This window comes from Triturus cristatus, chromosome 3_2, assembly GCF_964204655.1.
Source record: "Triturus cristatus chromosome 3_2, aTriCri1.1, whole genome shotgun sequence".
Classification (NCBI taxonomy): domain Eukaryota; kingdom Metazoa; phylum Chordata; class Amphibia; order Caudata; family Salamandridae; genus Triturus; species Triturus cristatus.
The window spans coordinates 603,192,700-603,215,105 of NC_140584.1; the positions used below are offsets into that span (position 1 = coordinate 603,192,700).

The window sequence follows — 22,406 nt, forward strand, 5'->3', positions numbered from 1 at the left end:
GTGGATTTGTAACGGTTTTGTACCAGTGAATTGTGGGAACTGACGTCCTCAACTTTCAAGGACCATCTTGGAGCTTCCAGACCCTTGGAGTAAGTTTGAGACACTTTGGGACCCCTTGAGGAACTTCAGGAAGAAGTTCAAGAAGTTTGGAGAACTTTGGAGCATCTTTGAAAAAAGCTCCATAGAGGGACCGACTCAACCTGGCCAGTCAGGCCGCCTGCCTTCAACCGCGAGCCAGCCAAGCCATCCAGGTTCGTCCCGCTAAAAGCTCCATCGGTCCAACTTTCAGAGTTTGACCGGGACTAGAACAAAACTGAAGCCGGCAAACCCTCACCGGATCGGCTACAGGAGGAGCATCGAGAGACCCCGCGAGAAAAAGCTCCAGAAAAGTTTCTACGTCCGCTCGTAGAAAAGGTGACCGGGAGCAACCGCGAGAGCCAAGCCGCCTGCCTTCCATCGTGTGTAGGCCTGGATTCCTGGGTTCTCCTGCTGAAGCAAACTTGAAATATTTTCTACGTCTGCTCCAGGGAAGTTGACCGGGACCTCATCACAAGTCAAGCCAACGAACCCTCACCGGATCCAGACAGGCTGGGAGCTATGAGGACCCTCAGGAAGAAAAGCTCCAGAAAAGTTTCTAAGTGTGAAGATAGAAAATGAGACCAGGACCTGCCGGGAGCTGTAGCCGCTCAGGGCTTCATCGCGCCCGGCCTGAAACTTTGACTTTGGTCCGGTCTATCGCGAGCAGGTATCACAATATGGTGCTATAATCTTCTAAGTGCTATATTTTTTTTAAATCTTTGAAAATTCATATCTCCGGTTCCCTACATTGGATTTTTGTCGTTTTGGTGTCATTTTGAAGATAAAAATACTTCCTATTTGTATAAATTGGGGTTGGATTTTTATTATGTGTTGTGTCTTAATTATTTACTGAAATTGTGTTTTTAAATGCTTTTAAATGCTTTACATGCCTGTCTTTGAAGTTAAGCCTGTCTGCTCGCAGCTACGTTACCAAGAGTTGAGCATAGGAATAATTTTCTAAGATCTATGCTGAGTCCTATCATATGTTAGTGGCCTTATTGCCAGTGGCAGATCTACATTTGCCCCTACCAATAACCCACTTTCCAACAGCCTTTTTATGCGTTTTTGATGTAAACACTGTTCACTGCCCTCCCTCCATCAATCACCCTCACTTTTGCACATTAATGCACCTTTTCCTCCCTTTCTGGGGCACCTATGCAGAAATCCGTGTGATAAATGTGCTATGTTTGAACATGAGGCATTATATGTTCAATGTGATTAAATATTTTCAACATGTTAGAAATTGATTATAATTGATTTATCAGGTGATGTTGATGTCCATTTAATATTGCATTACCACTGGGACCACCCCCCTTATTGTACCACATTTCACCCAGGTCCTAGTTACGCTTCTGTGTTTAACCCCATTATTGTGTAACTTCACCCATGTGTGAGCATTAAGAACTGTGCACTTTATTTCAAGAAGCGTGTTTGTTTAACCCGAATATTGATTAATACATTTGTTTATCATTTTATCATTTGCTGCAAATCAGATGTGCCATATAATAGACTATATTTTTTGCACTGTCAATGCAGTGACATGGGAAATACTCCTTAAAACATGTTTCTATATTGGCTAAAAGTATTTGCTAGGACGAAATGAGTTCCTGATCAGTTAGTTTTGTTGGTATACTGGTTACCCTACTTCCTTGTAGGAACATTTCAGTTGCCCTATCGCAAAATTCGGCTGTTTGCGAATGCAGAATAGCTTTTCATGGCTTTGTAGTCGCAATTTTAAGTAATTGCAAAAATTGTATACCTAAAATTGCTACTACAAATAGGGAATTACAAATTGCAATTTCCTAAGCACATGTACCAAGCATTTTCTAAATGCAAACTATGCATTTATGAAAATGCTATTACCATCAATGGTAACCATGTGCAAAATTTAAACAAATGCATAAAAATGCATTTTTCAAAGTGCCATGTTGTGCACACATGTCCCTAGTGCATGTGTGTGCTTTATATGTGCACCTTTTTTTTTTGGAGGGGGTGCTTCGGGGGAGACTTAGGCCTCCGGGCACGCTTGGCTTTGCTTTAGCTCATTTCCGATTAATAATTAGGTAATCACAACTTAGCTAATGCAAAACCATTCGCACCTATGGGCCTAAAAACGAATGGAGGTGTATTACCTTATAGTGATTACCTATGTACCGAATCACTATTTGGTAATATTAAGGATTCGCTAAATCTTTAGCGATTCCTTACATACATAGCGTTTTTCCATTACCAAATAGCGATTTGGTAAAAATTGCTATTTGGTAATTGCAAAATGTTTTTTTTTAAATATGTGGCCCTAAGTGCGTAAAAGAGACATGCTCACACTACAATGAGGAAAAGTTCCAGAACTGTAAACTTTATTATAAAAAGTGACACTGTTACATAGTAAAAGTACTTTATGAGCAGTTTCACTTGTTACCCAGTCAGTCCAGCCTCTCCATTTGAAGCACACCAGCATCCATATGCTCTCCCTTCCTTACACTCTCACCCCTCCTGGTACTCCTTCTCTCTCTTTTTTCGTAGAGATGTAGACAACTCTCAAATTAATTCCAAACTTGATGCAGCGTATTTACGTGCTGCTGGCCTGCAATGGTGAACCCCTGGCTGCGCTGATAGCAATATTGTACACATCGATCCATCTACTCCCCTCAGCTGGTCCCTTCCAGAGAGCCGTGGTTGGCTCCCTATAAAGGGAACCACCACGGATCTGCTCACCTTCCTTCCTCCGCACCTGCTTCTCTCCTTCCTCGATCTCACTCTGTAGCTTCTTGAAAAAACAGTTCCCAGTTCTCAAATCAATTCCAGGGTCAGGGGGGATGTGCCCTAGTGATCATCTGCTGGCGCTGCTACGGGGCAGCGGTTATTTCGGCCCATCCATCAAGCACCACCTCCTGCTTTTTGCAAAGAAAATCGCTGTCTCTTAAAACTAATTGCTAAACAAAAGTCTCAAATTTTGCTGTGCGAAAACATACGGCGGAAAAAAGATCTCCCAGTAACTAGCAGTGTTTGATAAAATATATCACTGACAAGCCCAGAGACTTGCCCGAAGGCCTGGCACTGCCCGGATCAGCAAAACTGACAAAATACCTAGATGTTATACGACCACGAACTGGTACCCTTATTTCTAGTGTAATATAAAATTATATTTCCCTAATATACAAAAGAAACCATGGAAACTGCTATGTGTTTATTGATATCAATAAATCATGATTTTATTGTATTGTGCTAGGTATTGCATTGTATTATATATTGTGATTTAATGCCAACTCATTATACTGCATGTCACTGCCTCCTCTTTGCCATCCAGCTATTCACTCTATTTACTAATGCGAGCTTCTTGCAGTTCAGTCCACCAAGCCATGCCACCTCATCACATTGCCAACCCTCGCCTTCCCTCGCGATCCCCACCTCAATCCCTTCTGATACTGTCCACCGGGGCAGCTCCTAGTGCTTTTAGTAGTGCCCTCTCCTCGTACTCCCCATCTGTGCCAGGTCTGCACGCCAACTGTAGCTTCTCATATGCCCACTGAAGCAGGTGTTCCCAGACTGCCCTTCATTTACATAAGTATTCACACTACCTCTCAATGCCAGCCGCGAGTTCTATCTCACCCAGCTGCTTGTCAGTGGTGGCTCTGTGTACTGCCAACCAAAGCTACTGAGGGTGATCTTCTACAATCTATTGCAAGTAAGGCAGTCAGAGCACTCATCTATTAACCACTTCAGAACAATCTTATATAATCCATCGTTGAGCAAAGTAAATTAGAGTATGGTCCTGCAATCTAATACAGGGTAACTATCACCACCGAATTCAAATTAAAATAGCATAAGTAGACTTCTTCCTTAGTGTGAAGAGGAGGAGCTATTCTGAGTAATTGACTAAAACCCAGCTAATAAAGGCAAACAAATCAGAATATCCTTCTATAATGTGTCACAATGTACGGTAAAATTCTGTAATGTAATGCATGATAAAGTAACCAGGTAACCACATCAGCCTTGTCTAACCAAGTGCCACACAAAGCACCTGAGTAGTCTCCTTTACTAAAACAAATGAGAGGTATCTCATCCTATGATATAACACAGAGAAAAGCAGTCACATTGATCTCTTTCTTAAATCCAGTGGAAATATGGGCTAAAGTGACCAGAGCAACGTTTGATGTGCTTGGTAAAGTACGCAGACTGTAGGGTTACGTATTATTCTCTCTTTACTGCATCTGATGCATGGTAAAGTAATTGGGACAATATCTTTATATAATGTAGTAAACTCAATAAAATCTACTGCATGGTATAATAAACAAGATAATCTAATGTATTAACTGTATGCATGATTAAAAAATCAAGTCTGTTCCTACAGTAATCCAGTAAAGTTTATAGAACGAAAAGTAATTTCCTTTTGAAATCAAGTACAGGGAAATGTAATTTATTCTATATGTAATCAAATGCATCACAAATGAAGCAGAATAATATTCAGTAATCTAATGCATTGCAAAATAATCAGTAATCTGTAAATTAAACCCTGGTACACTAGAAATTCAAAGGTCTTGTAACCTAATAGGTAATAAAGCAAACGTATTCTGTATTAAAGCAGGGTCTAACGTAGTCTGTTATCCACCATAGGTTAAAGCAAGTTATGTTAATTAGAGCATGAGGATTAATGTCCCTTTCAAGAACACAAGACTGGATTTGACTGGGCAGGTACCTACAAACAGGTATGGCTCCAGAGACTGTGCATCTTATTGAAACTTCCAAACATCTTACTACTTACAACAGCCACAGCGATTCTACAACAGTCAGTATTCTGTGGGGTTAGGCGCTTAGTTTAGTAAATCCTGCCATGTGGGTTTTGATGTATAACCTCTCTGACATGGGTTCTCTAACAGACTGCTTGGATCAGAAAGTAAGTCACAGTTCTCTAACATTAGGAAGTCTACAAATGTCTGAGCTACTCCCCTATAACAATAGTATTTTCCAGCTGTGGTCTTTTAACATGGAAAAGGCCCACTGCCGTCTAAATACCTGGGAAGAGTATTTAAAGTCGACTCTGGAAAGGCACATTTACCATATAATTATCATATTCTCTTACCAGCTAACTAACATAAGGCACAATATTTTGCCATATACCGTTTACCTTATCCATCAGAGGGTTCGCCGAAATATGATACAAGATTTCTCCTTTCAATTATAGATGCGGTGTATATGGAATGTTGATGGGTGCTTTTTTGTGCTTGTCAGAGCTTTGTATATATTTGCATACATAGTTTTGAAATAGATGTTTAATTGATAAATTAGGATTCGTTTGTATATAATAATAGAATTTCTGACACAACCTTGTTTAGAATAAATATGTCCATGCAGCAATCTTTACATTATTTTATCTTAGTTAGGACCACAACGGTTGCAGGGGCAGTGAGCAGAAATAAAAAAAAACACCCACCTTTCCATTAAGTATTGGCAAACAAAGCATCACTAAGAGCCCTGTCTGTAATAAAAATACATGTTCACTTTTTAAATATTTCCCAGGTGTCAGAGTGGATCGGGAAACCTTTCGAGCAATACCCCGGCACACTGGTTGGTGGTGTCATGTGTCCACGACAATGTTGTTCTTCTTCGGGACTTGCACACGTTTGCACAGTGGCACCAAACCGAGATTCCCTAGCTACCCCTCATCTCCTCACAAAACCTTTCTCTAAAAAGTCTTTAGAAAATCCAGTGTGGACCGGAAAATATGCCCTCCACAGACCACAGGGGTTAAACTATGCAAGATAGACCCCCATCAGATTTGTCTGTGGTGCCTTGGGTCAGAACACAACTCTTAGTCCTGCAGTGACTCCACTTTGATGAATCCCCATGAGGCAAAGTTCTACTTCACCAAGCATCGAAGACTCAACGCTGTGACCAGTCAAATAAAAGGTGTTGTTCCCGTATTCAAAGAAAACTATAAAAAGTTTGAGCGGGACTCAGCCCTCTCTTGCCACTCTCGAACTAGGACATCAAAGTACCTCCTGGTCTTTCTTCGGAAGCCATTTCCCATCAAAGCCAATTCCGATCCTTGTCCTGAGGCAGCCCGAATTTTCAGATCCGTCGGTGACGCTGCAGCAAATTGAAGGATTCAGTGAAGCCTTGCTTGTGGCACTTTGGCACAAGGAACTGCAAGTAGCGCCTCTAAACTCGAGTGGTTTTTCCTGATGGTCATGTATCAGGACAGTGGTGTATGTTCCATATAGAATGTTATGGATTGAAGTGAGAAGCTGTGATAGTAGTTAGAGATGTGGTATCCTGCACAGTGGTGGCTGGAGTTTCTTTCTGCAATATATCTTCTTGTTCCACACCTATTACGGCTTCCAGATTCATTCTGCATTTTTTTTAAATTCCAATTACACATCTATCGTCTATATCCTGCCGGGGGGTCCACTCTGTATGCTACCTGAACCCTCTGGCACCGCTATGGGCCCCACACCAGCTTCGCTGCTGACTCCAATTCTGGTGCCATGACCCACACTTATTGTTCTTTCCCAGTCAGCACCACTTCAACTTACCTGATCCCCTTGGACTGCAGCCTTTGAGCAACTCATCAGGTTCCAGTTCTTTGCCTGTGCCTCAAGGAAGGGCCCAAACACTCCATACTTTATTTGGAACGGACTCTGACAATGATGCATTTGATGCTGGGAATGTATTTACCCAACCATACACAGTTTTAAAGCCAGCTACATCTTAAGGCGATATACTCATGCCCTTTGGGACTGTTGCACAGTTCCTACTGGGTATCTCTGATTTTTAGGCTGAGCGCGACACAGCAAAATGTTACCATCCTCTGTGGTGGGAACACCACAGATTGCCTATGCAGGGCAATTGGCAACAGTGTGGCTTTCAGTAGGCACATCTGGATGAGGTCTACAGGTATCTCTGTCAAAGTTCAGTCCATTCAGTCCATGTTAATGGTCATGCCTTTTGATCCTTTAGCACTTTCTGGATAGTAGTGCACCCCTTTTGCCTGTCCACTCCTCCAGCCTTTTTGTGGCAGAGGCTGTGGTACCCACAGATCATTTGACTACAGGAGCAGCGCAGCACAATCATCCACCCCTCCCTCTTCCTCAAAACCTATTTAGTGTGTGCTATTTGAAGCAGGACCTGATATTTATACAAGGGTGGTAGGTGATAAATTCTGACAAATAGATCCCACAGATTGTCCAGTGAGGTTACACCCTACCATTTCTTTCCCCGCCACATCTTGCACCATTTTCAAATTGGCTGAAAGAGGACTTCCTCTCCCTCTTGCAGCAGGAAGTGCTGCAAAGGAGCCATGTAGAAGTGTCTTGAATCAGAAGGAGGCTTTGGTTGTGAATCCCTCTATTTTCTGGTGCTAAAGAAGGACGGAAGCTTTTGTTTAGAACTTTGCCCTCTCAAAGCCTTTCTGCGGAAAAAGAAATTCAAGATGCTCACACTGCCCCAGCTCTTGTCTGCCCTTGACCCTGAAGACGTGATGGTAGGGTTAGACTGGCAGGACTGTTAATCTCTCATTCCCATCCTGCAGGCACCACCTGTAGTTCATGGTGGGGCAGAAGCATTTTCAGTTTGCGTTTTTTCCTTTTGACCTCACCAGTGTCCCTCAGGTGTTCTCAAATTTGATAGCTGTGGTTACAGCACATCTATAGAGGTCAGGGATTCCAATCTTCTCCAACCTCTACTGCTGGCTGCGCATGGCGGGCTTGCCCCATGCAGTCATCACCTACCGGAAGACTATTGCAAACCACCACATTTCATTGGAGTTCTCTATAAACGTGCTCAAGTCATACAAGACTCCTTCACAGATACTTCCTTTCATTGGAGCTATTCTCAACGCAATGCAGCTTCCTGCCTTTATCCACGAATGGAGAGTCTAGGACATTCGGATATTTCAGCCGCTGTCCTAGATTTCAGTGAGGATGACTCTGAAGATGCTCGGATTGGCCTCCTGCACATTGTTGGTCAGGCGCACTAGGTGGCATACAATAGACTCTACAGTACGATCCTAAGTACCAGTGGGCACAGCATCACAGGGACCTCTCTGACCACATCCAGAGTTCAGAGGAGACTGCCAAAGACCGGCAGTGGTGGTTGGTGTTCCCTTATTGGGTCACCAGCACACCCCACCCCTTACTCATTCAGAGCTTACAGTGGGACTGATCTATTGCTTGTGGGTTGGGGCAGACTCTCCAGAGAATTGCAAATAAGAGGCATCTGGTCCCCGGCGGAGTCTTGGCTCCTCATTTACCCCCTGGAGCTTCACTTGGTGTTGAAGGCCTTCCTATCACCCATCAAAGGGAGAATGGTGCAGGGGCTCATGGACAAAAACACCGCCATGTGGTATTACAAGAAATAGGGAAGGGTGGGGGTCGTGAATCCTGTGCCAAGAGCCACTATGTCTCTTGAAATAGCTGGTACATCAGGGGATTTACTGGTGGTACACCACCTAGTAGGATCGTTAAAAGCCAAGGAGGAGAAACCTAACCACTGACACCTAGCAAATCACCAATAGCAGCTGCATCTGGAGATGGCACAAGGTCTATTCTGCAAGTAGGGAGAACCAGGGCTTGATCTTTTCACCACCGCCAAGAAAGTGAAATTTGAGCATTTTTGCGCACTCGAGTTTCCAATGTTTCTTTCATTTGAAGACACATTCTTCCTAGAGTGGAATTCATGACATCTGCACACCGTTTCCTCCCATACCTCTCCTGCCCTGAGTTCTGAAGATCATCAGGAATGACTGGGCCCAAGTCATCTGAGTGGCATCAGATTGGACACAGAGAGAGTGTGGTATCCAGAACTTCGGGGCATGATCATCTGTCTTTCGATCAGGCTGCTGCCTTGGGAGGATCTTCTGTCGAAGGCAACAGGGAAGGGTCCTGCACACAGGTCTGCACAATCTTCACACCCTTGCTTGCAGATTGCACGGCAGCTTCTGATTGCATTAGATCTCTCTCCCGAGGTTGCAGAGGTCATTGTGGTAGCCAGGCATCCCTTAACAAAATGCAGTATACGTCCGCTGTTGGGACCAGGTTGTGGTTTGGTGCGGTATTTGTCAGATTGACCCTCTTTAAGTCAGGTTATCTGAAGTACTTGTTTTTGTGTTGCCCCTTCTCTAGTAAGGACTCACTGTGGGCACAGTTAAACGGTACCTCTTGGCTTTTCCAGCCTTTTTTGCAGTTGCTGGATCAGCCTTCATTGTTTGAATCACCCACAGTGATGAGTTTTTTGAAGGGCTTGCAACATTTGTTTACTCCCTCTTCCTTTAATATGCCTTAGCGGGACCTTAACTTGTTTCTCAATTTGCTGATGTGTGCTTCATTTGAACTACTGTACAGCTGCCCATTTTGACTTCACACCAAAAAAACAGTGTTCCTCGTCGTCATGAGCTCAGAGCGGCAGTTAAGTGAGCTGCAAGCCCTCTCTATCAACCCGCAATGCACTACTTTCTTCCCAGACAAGTGGGTCTTGAGAACCCGAGCTTCCTTTCTTCTGAAAGTGGTAACTTTTGTTCAGGTCAGGAAAACATTGCCCTGCTGGTGTTCTTCCATCCACTTCACCCCTCTAAGGAGGAGAAGAGACTCCATTAGCTGGTTCCTAAAAGGGCCTTAACTTTTACGTTGATCGTACTAGAGAGCATTGTGGGGTTAATCTGCACTATGTGTGATTTGCTGGGGCAAAAAAGGGCAAGACAGTGAAGAAGAGGGTCATCTCTTGGGAGATCGTGCTCTGCATTGAAATCTGCTATGTTCCCCTTGGAAGGTTTGTGGCCTCATTCCAACAGAGCCAAGGGTGCTATCACTGCATTGGCACTCGGAATTCCTGTTCTGTATATTTGCCTGGCTGACACACAGACGTCACTTCATACTTTCATGAAGCATTACTGTCTGGAAAGCCAGGTCCTTGGAGATGGGATTTTTGTCTGCTTGTTCCTGCTGGACTTTCTGGGTTGAGCCAGTTCACAGACCCACCAACTGGGAGGTACTGCTTTGGTACCTATTCAAAAGGTGAGGAATCTGTAATTAAAAGTATCTGAAAAACAAATTACTTTCTTTCTGTCATGCTTTTTCTGGTACATACTCTCCAGATTCCTCTCCAATCCTCCCACCCTCTCCTTTCTGTGAACTTGCTTGCTTTCTACCTAAAAAAGTCCCAGGTATAGAGTTCTGCAAAGTGGTCAAAGCCTATTTGCTGTTGGACTCTGCGTCTCAGTGTGTGGACAGACTAGAAAGCAACTGATGTCAGCGCATGGGAGTGTTGCCTATATACGGTTCTACGCTTCACTTTCTGAGCCGTCCAATGCCTACAGGCTTGCAGGGGTAATCTACAGAAAGATTCCAGACCCAGTTTGATGCCTGGGGAGTATTCAAATGGTGAGAAATCTACAGTTGGAGTATCTACCAGAAGAGCTGTATCGAAGTTAAGTAACTTGTTCATTTTACACATATTGGTGTACTATTGTGGACTCTGCACTTCATTTAAGTAAAAGATGAATGTTATGAAATCATTATTTGCTCTAATTATAAAATGTTATTGAATGGCAGTTTAAAAAATGTGATTGTGATTTTAATAGCTACCTGTATGCTATAATGAAATTATTTAAAAGGACATATATTATTTTTATAAATTCTAACCAATTACTAGACAGTAACAAATAAGAAGGAAATTGCAAATTTTATAGTATTCTGCTTAATCAGGTTATGGTGTTTAAAATTAAAAGTGTGCCACCTTTGATAATCTTGAGGTTCCTGGCTGAAAGGATAATGCTTTAATCGCACAAGCAATGGACAGAAGCAGATTGTGTATGAAATGTGGTGAAATTTAAAAACATGCATTTGTAGTAAGGATTCCATATTCCAAGATGTATTTTCTATCCTGATTCAGGTTTCCCCAGGCTCTGTGCAGCTAATGAAAGTTGTTGAAGATTTTATCCACCTGGTTGGAGACGCCCTAAAAGCATTCCAGAGTTCACTTATAGTGACCGACAATCTAAGTAGGTTTTGGTGAGGCCTAAAGGGAGTTGCATGAATTTGGGATGTGATTGCTTGGCGCATTTTCACCTTGGATGCTGATGATTACTAATTTATTTTGTTCTGGTAGAGTTGTCTCCATGACATATTATATTTTTTGTCATACTGCACTCCTTTTAATGAATTGGGTTATCTCATGTACCTCTCTCGATCCAATAAACCACACCAGACAGCAAATCATACATACTCTTTTTGGGGCTCATGGCTGGAAATGTTTCCTATGTTATATGTGTTTGCACATTTTGCATTATTCTGCTAATCTTTAATGTCTTGTGAATTAAATGTTTTATTTTAACAAATTATATCCACTAATTACATATGCACAATATGTTTCAGGATTTGATCCTTTCAACCGAAAAATTATAATCCTGTAAAATAACAAATTTTATAGAATTTTGAATTACTTCACAGGTAAATTTATTTTCACAACATCTTGTTTTGTCTATGGCAGCATGCATGCAATACCTCTAGATTTAGGTCTTTAAAGAAGTTGTTATCCTTCATCTTTCCAGTTCTATGAAATTGCAGATGCCGTTACCCATTTTGATGACCACCTCCAATTTTCTCATAGTGCTTTTTGATATTCTGCTTTTCGGTCTGTGTTGCTTCTTTTTCCATTACCTACTTGTTTTCCTTATGGGTTTATCTTTTTGTCTTTCCTTCTCTTGTGGAGGGAGACAAAAATAATTTGAATAATTTGTGACTTGTCCGCTTCCAGTTTTACAGTTAATCAAGAAATCATCTTTGAAATGCTTGAAAACTAGGTGGATGTTTCTTGAATTGGCTTAGCTTGGCCCAGTCCTTTCCAACTGCACTCAAATCAAATAAGAATTGGTTTGGTGGGATAATCTTCATGATTGGTGCCATGCGTCGGATCCTAGAATTAAACTCTCACTCATATGCTCTTTCAAGTTTCAGAATACCCTGTGGTACAGATTTTAAAAACAGTACAGGGTGAACTTCCAAATTTACGTTCATGACACTCAAATCTGATTTGAACTGGAAAACAGTCTAGGCTAAAATCACCTTAGGGCTGAATAATGTGTCACTTTAGATGAAAAAAAATTCCATTATATTAACAGAACTATAACCAAAGTCCTAGCAATGTGAGTGACAGAACTCCACTCAGTGCCCTTCTTCCGACTCTCAGGCCTATCAACAATCCATGTTCCACCCCAAATGAAAGGAACTTGGAGATTGTCTTCAATGCTATTCTTATTTTACACGCCAGTCAATGCAGAAGCAAAGAGTTTAACGGGCAGTTCTCCATTCTCTGAAAAAGTCTTAGGGCCATATGTAGATAATTTTTATTTACCGATTCCTAAATACCGAATTTTACCGATTCGGTATTTATGAATCGGTAAATAGAATGTAGGTAAACATTCGGTAATTATTACCGAATCGGTAATATTCGGTATTACTGATTCGGTATTTACCGAATCGGTAATAATGCATCCCTTCCAATTCATTCCTATGGGCCTGGAGGCCCATAGGAATGAATGGGAAGCCATTCACTATTACCGATTCGGTAAATACCGAATCGGTAATAGGGGGAGCATATTCATGGGTGGCAGGGTGTCACATTGACACCCTGTTGCACCCCTGAATCATGCATGTGTGCACATGTGGCGCACATACATGCCCTAAGGGCATGTATGTCTGCTACATGGCACTTTTCAAAAAGCACAAAATTGCTTTTTAAAAGGTATTCGTTATTTACCATCAACTTGTAGTCGGTGGTAAATAACGAATCCAGAAAACAAAAATGCACTCACTTGAGTGCCCCCTACATAGGATTTCAGGATTCGGTAATTTACTGAATCGGTATTTTACCGATTTCTTAAAATCCCGATTCGGTAAATTACCGAATCCTGAAATCCAGCCACCTACATCTCAATTGCCTAAATACCGGTCGGTAACGGGATATTTACCGATTTTCGGCCGTTACCGACTGGTATTTAGGTACCTACATATGGCCCTTAGTCTTCTCAAGTCCATTGACCAAGTAAAGACCCCTAAAACTTTGAGCCTGGCATGCCTTGACTACTGTATTTTAATTTATGTAGGGATCCCAAAGAAAGTCATTTGCAGTTTTCAAAATTTGTAAAAATAGAAAGCAAGAATACGCCGGAAATTTAAAAACGGTGACAACATCACACCAGCAGTATAAAGCATTGCGGGGGCTCCTGATGGATGTAAGGATCAAGTTAATTCTTCTTGCACTGTCTACAAAGCCTACTGAGTGAAAGGTACAAAAACAGAATTCTCATTGACTCATTTCCTAATCACCCAACAGACGTTCAGCTGGTCAATATATGAAGGCAGATCTTTGGGAGTACAGAACCCAAGGCTGCGGAATGCGATGAAGCCAAACCTGCGAGCTGAATAAACCATACATGGTTCGGAAATCACCTGAAGGCTAAACATTTCAAACATTCTCACAACTCATTTCTTCCTAGAAAGATACCAGGAGAAGAGTGTCACATAAGTTGTCACCTCACTAATCAAACTGCAACACTCTCCTTGAAGAAACCAGGCAGGCTTTCAAGAATTTCAGAGCACTGAAGAACCAAAGAGCCATAAGTGGTGCTCTACAAAACTTCAACATGAATAAGGCTATTGACTCCATGTTTACTAGTATTGGGATTCATGCTTTTGATGTCACCTTTTCAGGAACAATTTTTGGCCTCTTTAATAACAACTGTGTGCCAATATTTTCCTCTTATCCACACTAATAAGTCACAGATGCTCTTCTTTGAAATAGCCAGGCTCCAAGCTGTGACAACGTAAAACGTTTACACAATGTCAAGGCGCTAAATAGCACCACCTCTTTCCAAGGATTCTGCACTAGCATTGAGATTTTCAGATCGTATATAACAGAATTGTACTACACGAATGATACTGGTAGCCTGATTCCATCTGTTTCTTGTTCCATGCCAAAGTGTCAGAATACAGGAGGGGCGATGAAGTTGTGTCCAATAGTTTAAGCCAGTCAGGCACGTTTGTCTTTCATTTGATTTTTTTTATTTGTTAATCCCAAAATAAGCACAAAGGAAAAACATGGAATTAGAAGGTGATGCCAAAAACTGACTTCATGACCATGATACTTACTGCTTGGGGGTCAGTTTTGAGTGAAAGGCATTCAAACCTGGTCTCAACATGGCCTCTTAAGCCTGCCACTGATTGACGACTAAAATGAGTTTGCCCCTTGACATCCTAGAGCAACTGTGGATGAGGAACACTTTTGTTCCTTAGTTTGCTGTACTAAAATTCCAAGTCCAATGGCGGAGCGAACGCTGTAGAAGCATTAAATGCTATCTAGATCTGAGAGATTTGCATCTTCCCCAGACTTAAGAATTCTGCCAACAGACACTGATACTGAAAACCTTTTCAAAAGAGTTCCATAACAGAGCTTTGAGTGTGTCCTCTGGTAGGATGAGGGTAAAAGTAGGACTTCAGGTTCCTTCAACATGTCACAAGACACCTTGTTAGGCTTCACAGATTGAAGCCCAATCTGGGTACAACTGATTTGTATGATCCAGTGACATTTTAATGGCCAAAGGTCTTGCACTCTCTGGTTTAGGTGCTGGGTCCTGCCCTAGATCCTGAATGCCCAAGGTCATGTGCAGCTGTTGCTTGTCGTGGCCTTAGGCCTTGCGTCCCCGCCTAGTAGTGCTTTACTAAAGGCCATGCTCAGATTGTTGGGTTTCTGCAGTGAGTTGGGCATCTGTGGCTGGTTGGGTGCAGGGCCTGGGTGTAGGCAAGGCTCTACAGCCAACCCTTATGGACAAGGGATTGCAACGAGAATAATGCATTAACTAATAAAACCACAAACATACATCTTTAAACCAGTACATGTTTTTTTTGTTTTTTTAACTTTTGTGAATAGAATTCCTCATGTTTTTTTTTTTCAGGCTTTGAGACAGGCTGGGGGATTTAGATCATTATAGAAGCTTGTGGGCTCATAAGAGCTTCTGTCATAAAAAGCACCGCTTAAAATTCAGTAAAAATATACATTATAGCCAGTATTACAGTATTGTACCTAGATTCCTTCCCTTTGAATTTCCCAGGCGTCAGACTGGATCTGGAAGATTTTTCTTTGAGCAATACTGGCTAGGTGCCAACGGTAGGCTCTGCGTGACAATGGTGGCTTAATCCGCGCCACTGTGATGTCCCCTTCACCTACATAGACACCACCTCAGCATGCTGAAGTCAGTTCTTTCTTTCTGCGCCAGCCAGTGCAGATCTATGACAAGAACTAACCTCTGTCACTTTTTGGCAGGCTATTTTTAATATTTGTTGACCTTTTTTTTTATCCGTTGATTTTTTCGTCATGTAAAAGAAGACTTCTGGTTTCAAGATTTGTGGTGCCTGTCACCGCGCCATGTCAGTGATGGACCCACGCTTGGTTTGTATCTGGTGCCTGGAGAGTGACCACGACTCTAAATCATGCTCTGACTGCTGGGTCTTGGCTCCGAAAGATTTGAAGGAGTGGTCCCTAAAGCTGACTGAGGCCCGGAGCTCGGCACCACTTAGGTCTCATTCATGGTCTAGAGGATGGTCCGAGCACCTCTCTAGGAGTCCCAAGTCTTCTCCTTCTCACTTGAAGTCGTCGAGTCAGTCAGGTAGGAAACACAAGAAACCTAAGAAGTCAAAGCATGTTTTGACCTCTCCTCATCCCTCAGCCGACGCGACGGAGAAGTCTCGCCGCTCTAGGCCTCATTCCTCGGAACCTATGCCTGGGTCGTCTCTGCACTTCCCAGCCTTCCCGGGAGCCGGAGTGTGTCAATGAATTTCAAAGAATTTTATGATGCCATTGGCCTCACATTTGGGCAGCCTGACCATACCAGCGTGCCTTTGGCTCTGGAAGCTCAGAGGGGGCTCCATCAGGTTGGGCGTCAACAGCTCCGCCCTGGTGACGATGACCTCTCATGACGCCGGTCATACCACTGCTATCTTCCCCAGCGCCAGTCTAGATGCCGGGACTCCCGAAGCCTCCCACTGGCGGCACCATCTCCATTCTTATACCCGATGACCTGGAGCCGGATCGGTGCCAATAGAACCCTTAGGTTCTAGGTCTCTTCCTCAACCCTATTCTGAAGGGATAGGAATGGAGGAATATGGACCCTTTACAAGACGAGCCTTATCATGAAATGGAATGATATGATGAATTGGGTGAGACCAACGGACTGGGTACCTCTCTAGATTCTGGCCTGCTCTCTCCCCCTACCATGGCTATGGAGGAGGGAGCATCATAGGCTATGGTGGTGTGAAGGGCAGCTGAGGCCATATGCCTTCCTCTTCCTTTCGTGGCAGTCAAGATGAATATCTTGACAAAGGTCCTGCAGCCTTGTGTCTCCTCCTAGGAACTCTTGCTGCCTTTTAACGAGGCCTAAACTGATCTCCTACTGGGAATCTGATCGTAGCCCAGCACAGGGACTTCTGTGACAATTGCCCTCAGCTATTGCCCAGCACTGGATGACCCAAATGTCCTCACCAACTACCCTACCCCCAAGAGCTTGGTGGTTGAAGCCTCTGGCTCCCAAGGCGTGTTCCCTTCTGCACCCCCGTTAGGTAATCCAAGAGGCTGGATATTTGGGGAAAGAAAATATTTTCTTCCGCCAGCCGAGCTGTGCAGTCGATGAACACTGCATGCTTATTGGGCTGTTATTCCCACACTTTGTGGGAAATGGTTGCACAAGTGCTGCCAAAGGACCTGGAGGAGGCCCAGGACATCCTCTCCCAAGCAGTACCAGACTGTAGAGATGCGGCAAAGTTCACCATTCGTTGTGGTCTTGACATCAACTGTGCCTGTTCTACCCTAGGCCTGGTTGAGGACTTCTGGCGCTTTTCAGGGAATGTTCAGGCCTCTCTCAGGAACATGCCCTTTGATGGCACCCGTCTCTTTGGCGACAAGGCAGACATAGTGTTGGAGCACTATAAGGACTCACGGGCTACAGCCAAGTTCTTGGGCTTCTCAGTGGCCACGCCACTCGTCTTGAGGATGCCTTTAGACCTTTTGTGGCTACAGATGGGTTTCAGCCACACCAGCCATACCCCATCCACAAGACCGCACAAGCTCAACAACTTCTGCGCGGCCATGGGTGCAGCTCGTTCCGACCGTGTGGGTCGAACGGTCAGAGGTCGGGTCAGTCCATCCCTCCCCCTGCAACCTCAGTTCCCACAAACCTTCCAAGTTCGGACATTCACAATCAGGGGCAGCTAGTTGGTGGCAGGATCAGCCAGCACATCCACCACTGGCAGAACATCATCTCAGACAGGTGGGTCCTCCAGATAGTCTGTCGGGACTGCTGCCTCCCCTTTAAAACTACCCCTCCCTCCATGCCTCCAACGTACGACCGACTGCCGGAGGATCACCTGACTTTGCTTCATGAGGAAGCTTTGACTCTCTTGCCTAATGGAGCCATAGGGAGTGTTCCAGCACCAGAAATAGATTGTGGTTGATATTCCAGCATTCGCTTGGGTTCACTATCAGTGTGCTGAAGTTACACCGGACTCCCTCTCAAGCGCTCCCTTTCATTGGACCTGTTCTGGACTCAGTGCAGTTTCGGGCCCATCCTCCCGAATGGCAAGTCCAGGAAATTCAAGCTATATCGATTGTTCAGTCACTATTCTGGATTTCTGTGTGAATGACTCTGAGTCTGCTGGGCCTCATGGCCTCCAGCATCCTGCTAGTGACATGTCAGATGGCATATGCGAGCTCTGCAGTGGGACTTGACGTTCCAGTGGGTGCAGCATCAGGGGAATCTCTCCGACAAGGTCCAGATCTTGGAGAGGCCTGCACAGGACCTGCAGTGGTAACTAACCAACTATGATTGGGTCAGAGGCAGAACCCTCTCTCTTCCCCAACCAGATCACACCATAGTAACAGATGCATAACTTCTGGGAGGGGCCGGCCATCTGGCAGAGGTGGAGATCAGAGGACTCTGGTCTCCGGCAGAATCCAGACTCCACATCATTGAAAACCTTCCTTCCCTCAATCAAGTGAAAGCCTGTTTAAGTGCTCACGGACAACACCAAAGCCATGTGGTACTGCAACAAACAGGGCGGGATAGTGGTTCAACAACTGGCAGGTTCTCTAAACGCCAGGGCGCACAAACTCATTCGTCTATGCCTAGCCAATCACAAAAGGCGTCTCCATCCGGAGGTGGCGCAAGGACTCTTTTAACAGTGGGGAGTGCTTTGGTTAGCTCTGTTCGCCTCCGCCATGAACGCGCAATGTCAGAAGTTTTGCGCACTGGAGTTCCCAAGGCGGCTTTCGCTCAGAGACTCTTTTCATCTCCAGTGGAGCTCAGGCATCCTATATGCATTTCCACTCTTGTCCTTAACATCAGGAGCGACCAGGTCCAAGTCATTCTTGTGGCTCTGGACTGGGCGCGGAGAGTCTGGTATCCTGAGCTTCTCCAACTGAGCGTTGGTCCTCCGATCAGGCTGCCCCTTTGGGAGGATCTTCTGTTGTAGCAGCAGGGGAGGGTCCTTCAGCCAAACCTGTCAACTCTATGCCTTCATGTGTAGAAATTGAGCAGCAGCAGTTAATAGCATTTGACCTTCCTCCCGAAGTCTGAAATGTTATTTTGGCAGCCAGGCATCCCACTAACAAGACCGTGTGCGCCTGACTGTGGCAAAAATGGGTAAAATATTGTACAGAAAGGCATATTGATCCTCTTTCTGCTTCCCTTTCTCAAGTTTTGCATTTTATTTTGACCCTTGCCCAGCAGTGGTCTGCACTGGGCACCCTCAAAGAGTATCTTTCGCCCGTCTGCCTTCATGAGGCTGCAAGACCAACCCTCATTATTCAAGTCTCCCATTGTAAATAGATTCCTCAAAGTACTTGTACATATGTTCTCACCTTCTCTTTTCATTATGACTCAGTGGCACCTTAATGTGGTGCTCACCTCTTTAATGTGGGCTCCATTTCAACCTCTGCACAATTGCCGCTCTGGCTGCCTACTATCAAAACAGCCTTTTTAGTGGCAATTACATCTGCCAGGAGGGTGAGCAAATTGTAGGCTCTGTCATCCAAGACTCTTTACCTGACCACCTTCCCTGATAAGTTAGGGCATCACACTAGGGCCTCTTTCTTACCGAAAGTGGTAACACCATTCCATGTGGGGCAATCTGTCACCTTGCCTACTTTCCATGCTCCTCCACACCCCTCTAAAGAACAGGAGCAACTCCACCATCGTGACTCAAAAAGAGCAATATTCTAACTTGACTATACTAAAAAGTTCCAGGTGGGCAGCCAACTCTTCGTGAGGTGCTTTGGATCAAAGAAAGGTTGTGCAGTGCAGAAAAGGACTATCTCACAATGGGCCATCCTCTGCATCAAAAGTTGCTACGCTCTTGCCAAAAGCAGCATCCTGAAGGCTTAAAGGCTCATTCTACCAGAGCAAAGGCTGCTACCACGGCGTTGCAACGTGGAGCTCCAGTCCTCAACATTTGTCAGGCAGGAACATGGGCATTCCTGCACGCATTTACTAAGCAGTAATGCCTAAACAGTCAAGTCCGTAGGGACGGCCTTTTTGGTCGCTCTGTCCTGCAGAACTTACTGGTCTAAACTTGTTCGCAGTCCCTTTGCCGGGGATGTTATTGCTTGGGTATCTATTGAAAGGTAAGGAATCTGCTGCTTGATGGCTCTAACATATGGACAAGTTACTTACCTTTAGTAACGCCTTATCTGGTAGATACATGATCTAGCGACAGATTCCTTACCGACCCACCCAGGTTTTTATGGGTCAGGGCTAGTCCCTTTCAGGGCCATAGTTGTTCACAACTCACCAATGGCAGTGCACTTCATGGCTCCGTGCTTCTGGCGTGGAAAGTCATATAAAGTAACTGATGTCAGCGCGCCAAGGTGGAGCCAAAATAGGTGACGTCACTTTGTCACAGACTGCGCCGCCGGCGTTGCGTGGATCCAACCCACACCACCTACAGACGCGCAGGGGTATTGCTCGAAGAAAAATGTTCCGGATCCAGTCTGATGCCTGGGAAATTCAAAGTTAAGGAAGCTATGGCTAGATCAAATCTCTACCAGATAAGGCGTTACCGAAGGTAAGTAATTTACACCTTCATGGCATAAACCTGCAGACCTCCTGTTCAATACCTGTGAGCTTAGCATACATAAATTCTAATGGGATATGAAAATATTCTTCTATTATAAGAAATAGCTCCTGTCAGGAGAGAAAAAGGCTCTGCCTTTGAGTGTGGAGGATATTCTCCTTTCTAGAGGAGACAGGGCACCACATCAGGCGAGTACGAGTACATTATGCCTTTCAGTCCTAGAGAACAAGAGGTTCATTCATTGGAGTAGACATCTATGGAGACAAGAAAGAGTACAGAACTAGCAGCGTCAAGATCTTCTACTGAAGTCGTTCCTATGGCAGACTTTGTAGAAGAGGGTTCTGGAACCAAGGAGTCTTGATTGTGGGAGATTTTTTCTTCTGATTGTGGGAGATTTTTTTCTTCTCCTCTGCATGACGAAAGACTGTAGGCAAGGCCACTGCAATTATGTGATGCTGCTGCGTTTTCCGCATAATTATGGATTTGCCACTTAACCCATCATCTGCTGCAGAATCTGCAGATTTTAACAAACTAATTATTTGTTTCAAGCAAAAAAGGATCAAAAGTACTAATGCGGTGAAATCTTTGCTTAGAGAGTATTACCAAGCATACAATGTCAAAATAATGAAGTGATACTATAAAAAACCCTGCCACATAATTTGTCCTCCCCTTTCACATAATTCCAGTGGCCCTGACTCTAGACCTGTTGTACTAGTTACTAATATCTGGACCTTATTTGCGACCAGTATTTTTTATGACCAATAAAGAAATGAACTAACCTACCTGTGTACTTATAGATCAATTCGCTACATTTTGGTTTGGAGTGTGTCACTCTGACCTACTTCATGAATTTTAATGAGGTAGGCCACAAATTAGTGGCCATAACAGGGTTAGCGGCCGACCAGGGTCAGCAGACCACCAGGTCTGTGATTGCCTTTTATTATATTAAACTTGTTTTTTTAATGCAGCCTGTTTTCCTTAAAGGAAACAATGTTGCATTTAAAAAGAATCGTTTTCTGTTTGTGAAAAGTTTGACAATTGTGTTGGACTACTGCCTACTCCCCAACAAACTTTTTTTTCAGATTCACAGTGGTGGATGAGAGCCCTTACCTTTTGCGAATTCATTACCACCTCAAGCAGTAATTTTTCAATGTTTCACAACCAGATTTTGGAAACCAAACATTGATACATCTCATACAGAATTGTTATTTGGAAAGGGCGCCTGCAGCGTACCCCTTCCAAATAGCGATTCAGTATGGAGTTGCAAAGCAATTTTGGGAGTCAGTAAATATTTACACACATTTAAAGTGCCATAAAGGTACACACATTTAAAATGGCATTTGTACATCATAAATAATTATTTTGCTGTCGCAAACAGTGATTCGGAGTGTTGTAACCGTACAAAGGTGTAGTACATCTGGCCCTTTATCTGAAAAGTGTTCTGCATGGTATGAGATCAAAAACAGTTTTTAGGGAAAGAGGAAGCTATTAATTTGGCACAACTAGCCTGCCATGCCACGGCGATCAAAGCCTGATATCATCCATGGAGAGAGAGGGAGTTATCCGCTAAGGCAGAGGATGGCTTTCTGTTGCACTGACGGTTACACTCTCTTGGTACCAGAAGCAGAATACCCATATTCAAAAGAAGCAGCTCAAGGACAGCAATGAGGAACATCACCCCTAAGTAATTTTTCCTGCTTCCTTTTTGGAAACATTTTTATTTTCAAGTTAAAATGATCATTTGCCATTTTATCAAAAACCTTATTTAAAAAATCAATAAAAACATGACCCAATAACTCATTTTTTAGTCACCTTTAATTGTCAAAACATAGCATTTTTATACATTTACAGTACCCATTCTCTGCAGCATGTTACGTTTTAACAGTGGCATATAAATAAAGCGACAGCGTATTTGTTGAATACCTGCTGCACCAAAGGTTCTGTGGCACATAGCTGCTGCACACAACAGAAGGATTGGGTGCAGGGCCCATCTGCTATTCTCTGCCTAGATCATGCATCTAACCCACCAGGTAGATAGCCCACTCTTTCATTGCCTTGTCTGCATAGCGTGGATTGGCAACAGGACCAGGCACTGCAGCAAATCCCTCTTGTGGACTTCCAAATGCTGTGCGAAGCGTCGATTGATCACCCACGAAACGTAGTGTGCATGATCTGCCCATAGGCTATGCTCTGTGGCCAATCCTTACTGCCCTTGGC

At 43.9% G+C, this 22,406-nt stretch overlaps 1 protein-coding gene across 8 annotated transcripts in view; it reads left to right on the plus strand.

Annotated features, from left to right (window-relative positions):
- ADGRB2 (adhesion G protein-coupled receptor B2) overlaps window positions 1-22,406 on the plus strand; it is a 1,096,893-nt gene that overhangs the window by 749,747 nt on the left and 324,740 nt on the right. For all 8 annotated transcript variants that reach the window (XM_085648478.1, XM_085648471.1, XM_085648472.1 and 5 more), the window contains one exon: window positions 10,963-11,071. In XM_085648478.1, coding sequence (XP_085504604.1) covers window positions 10,963-11,071 — 109 coding nt within the window. The remainder of the gene's footprint in view (window positions 1-10,962; window positions 11,072-22,406) is intronic.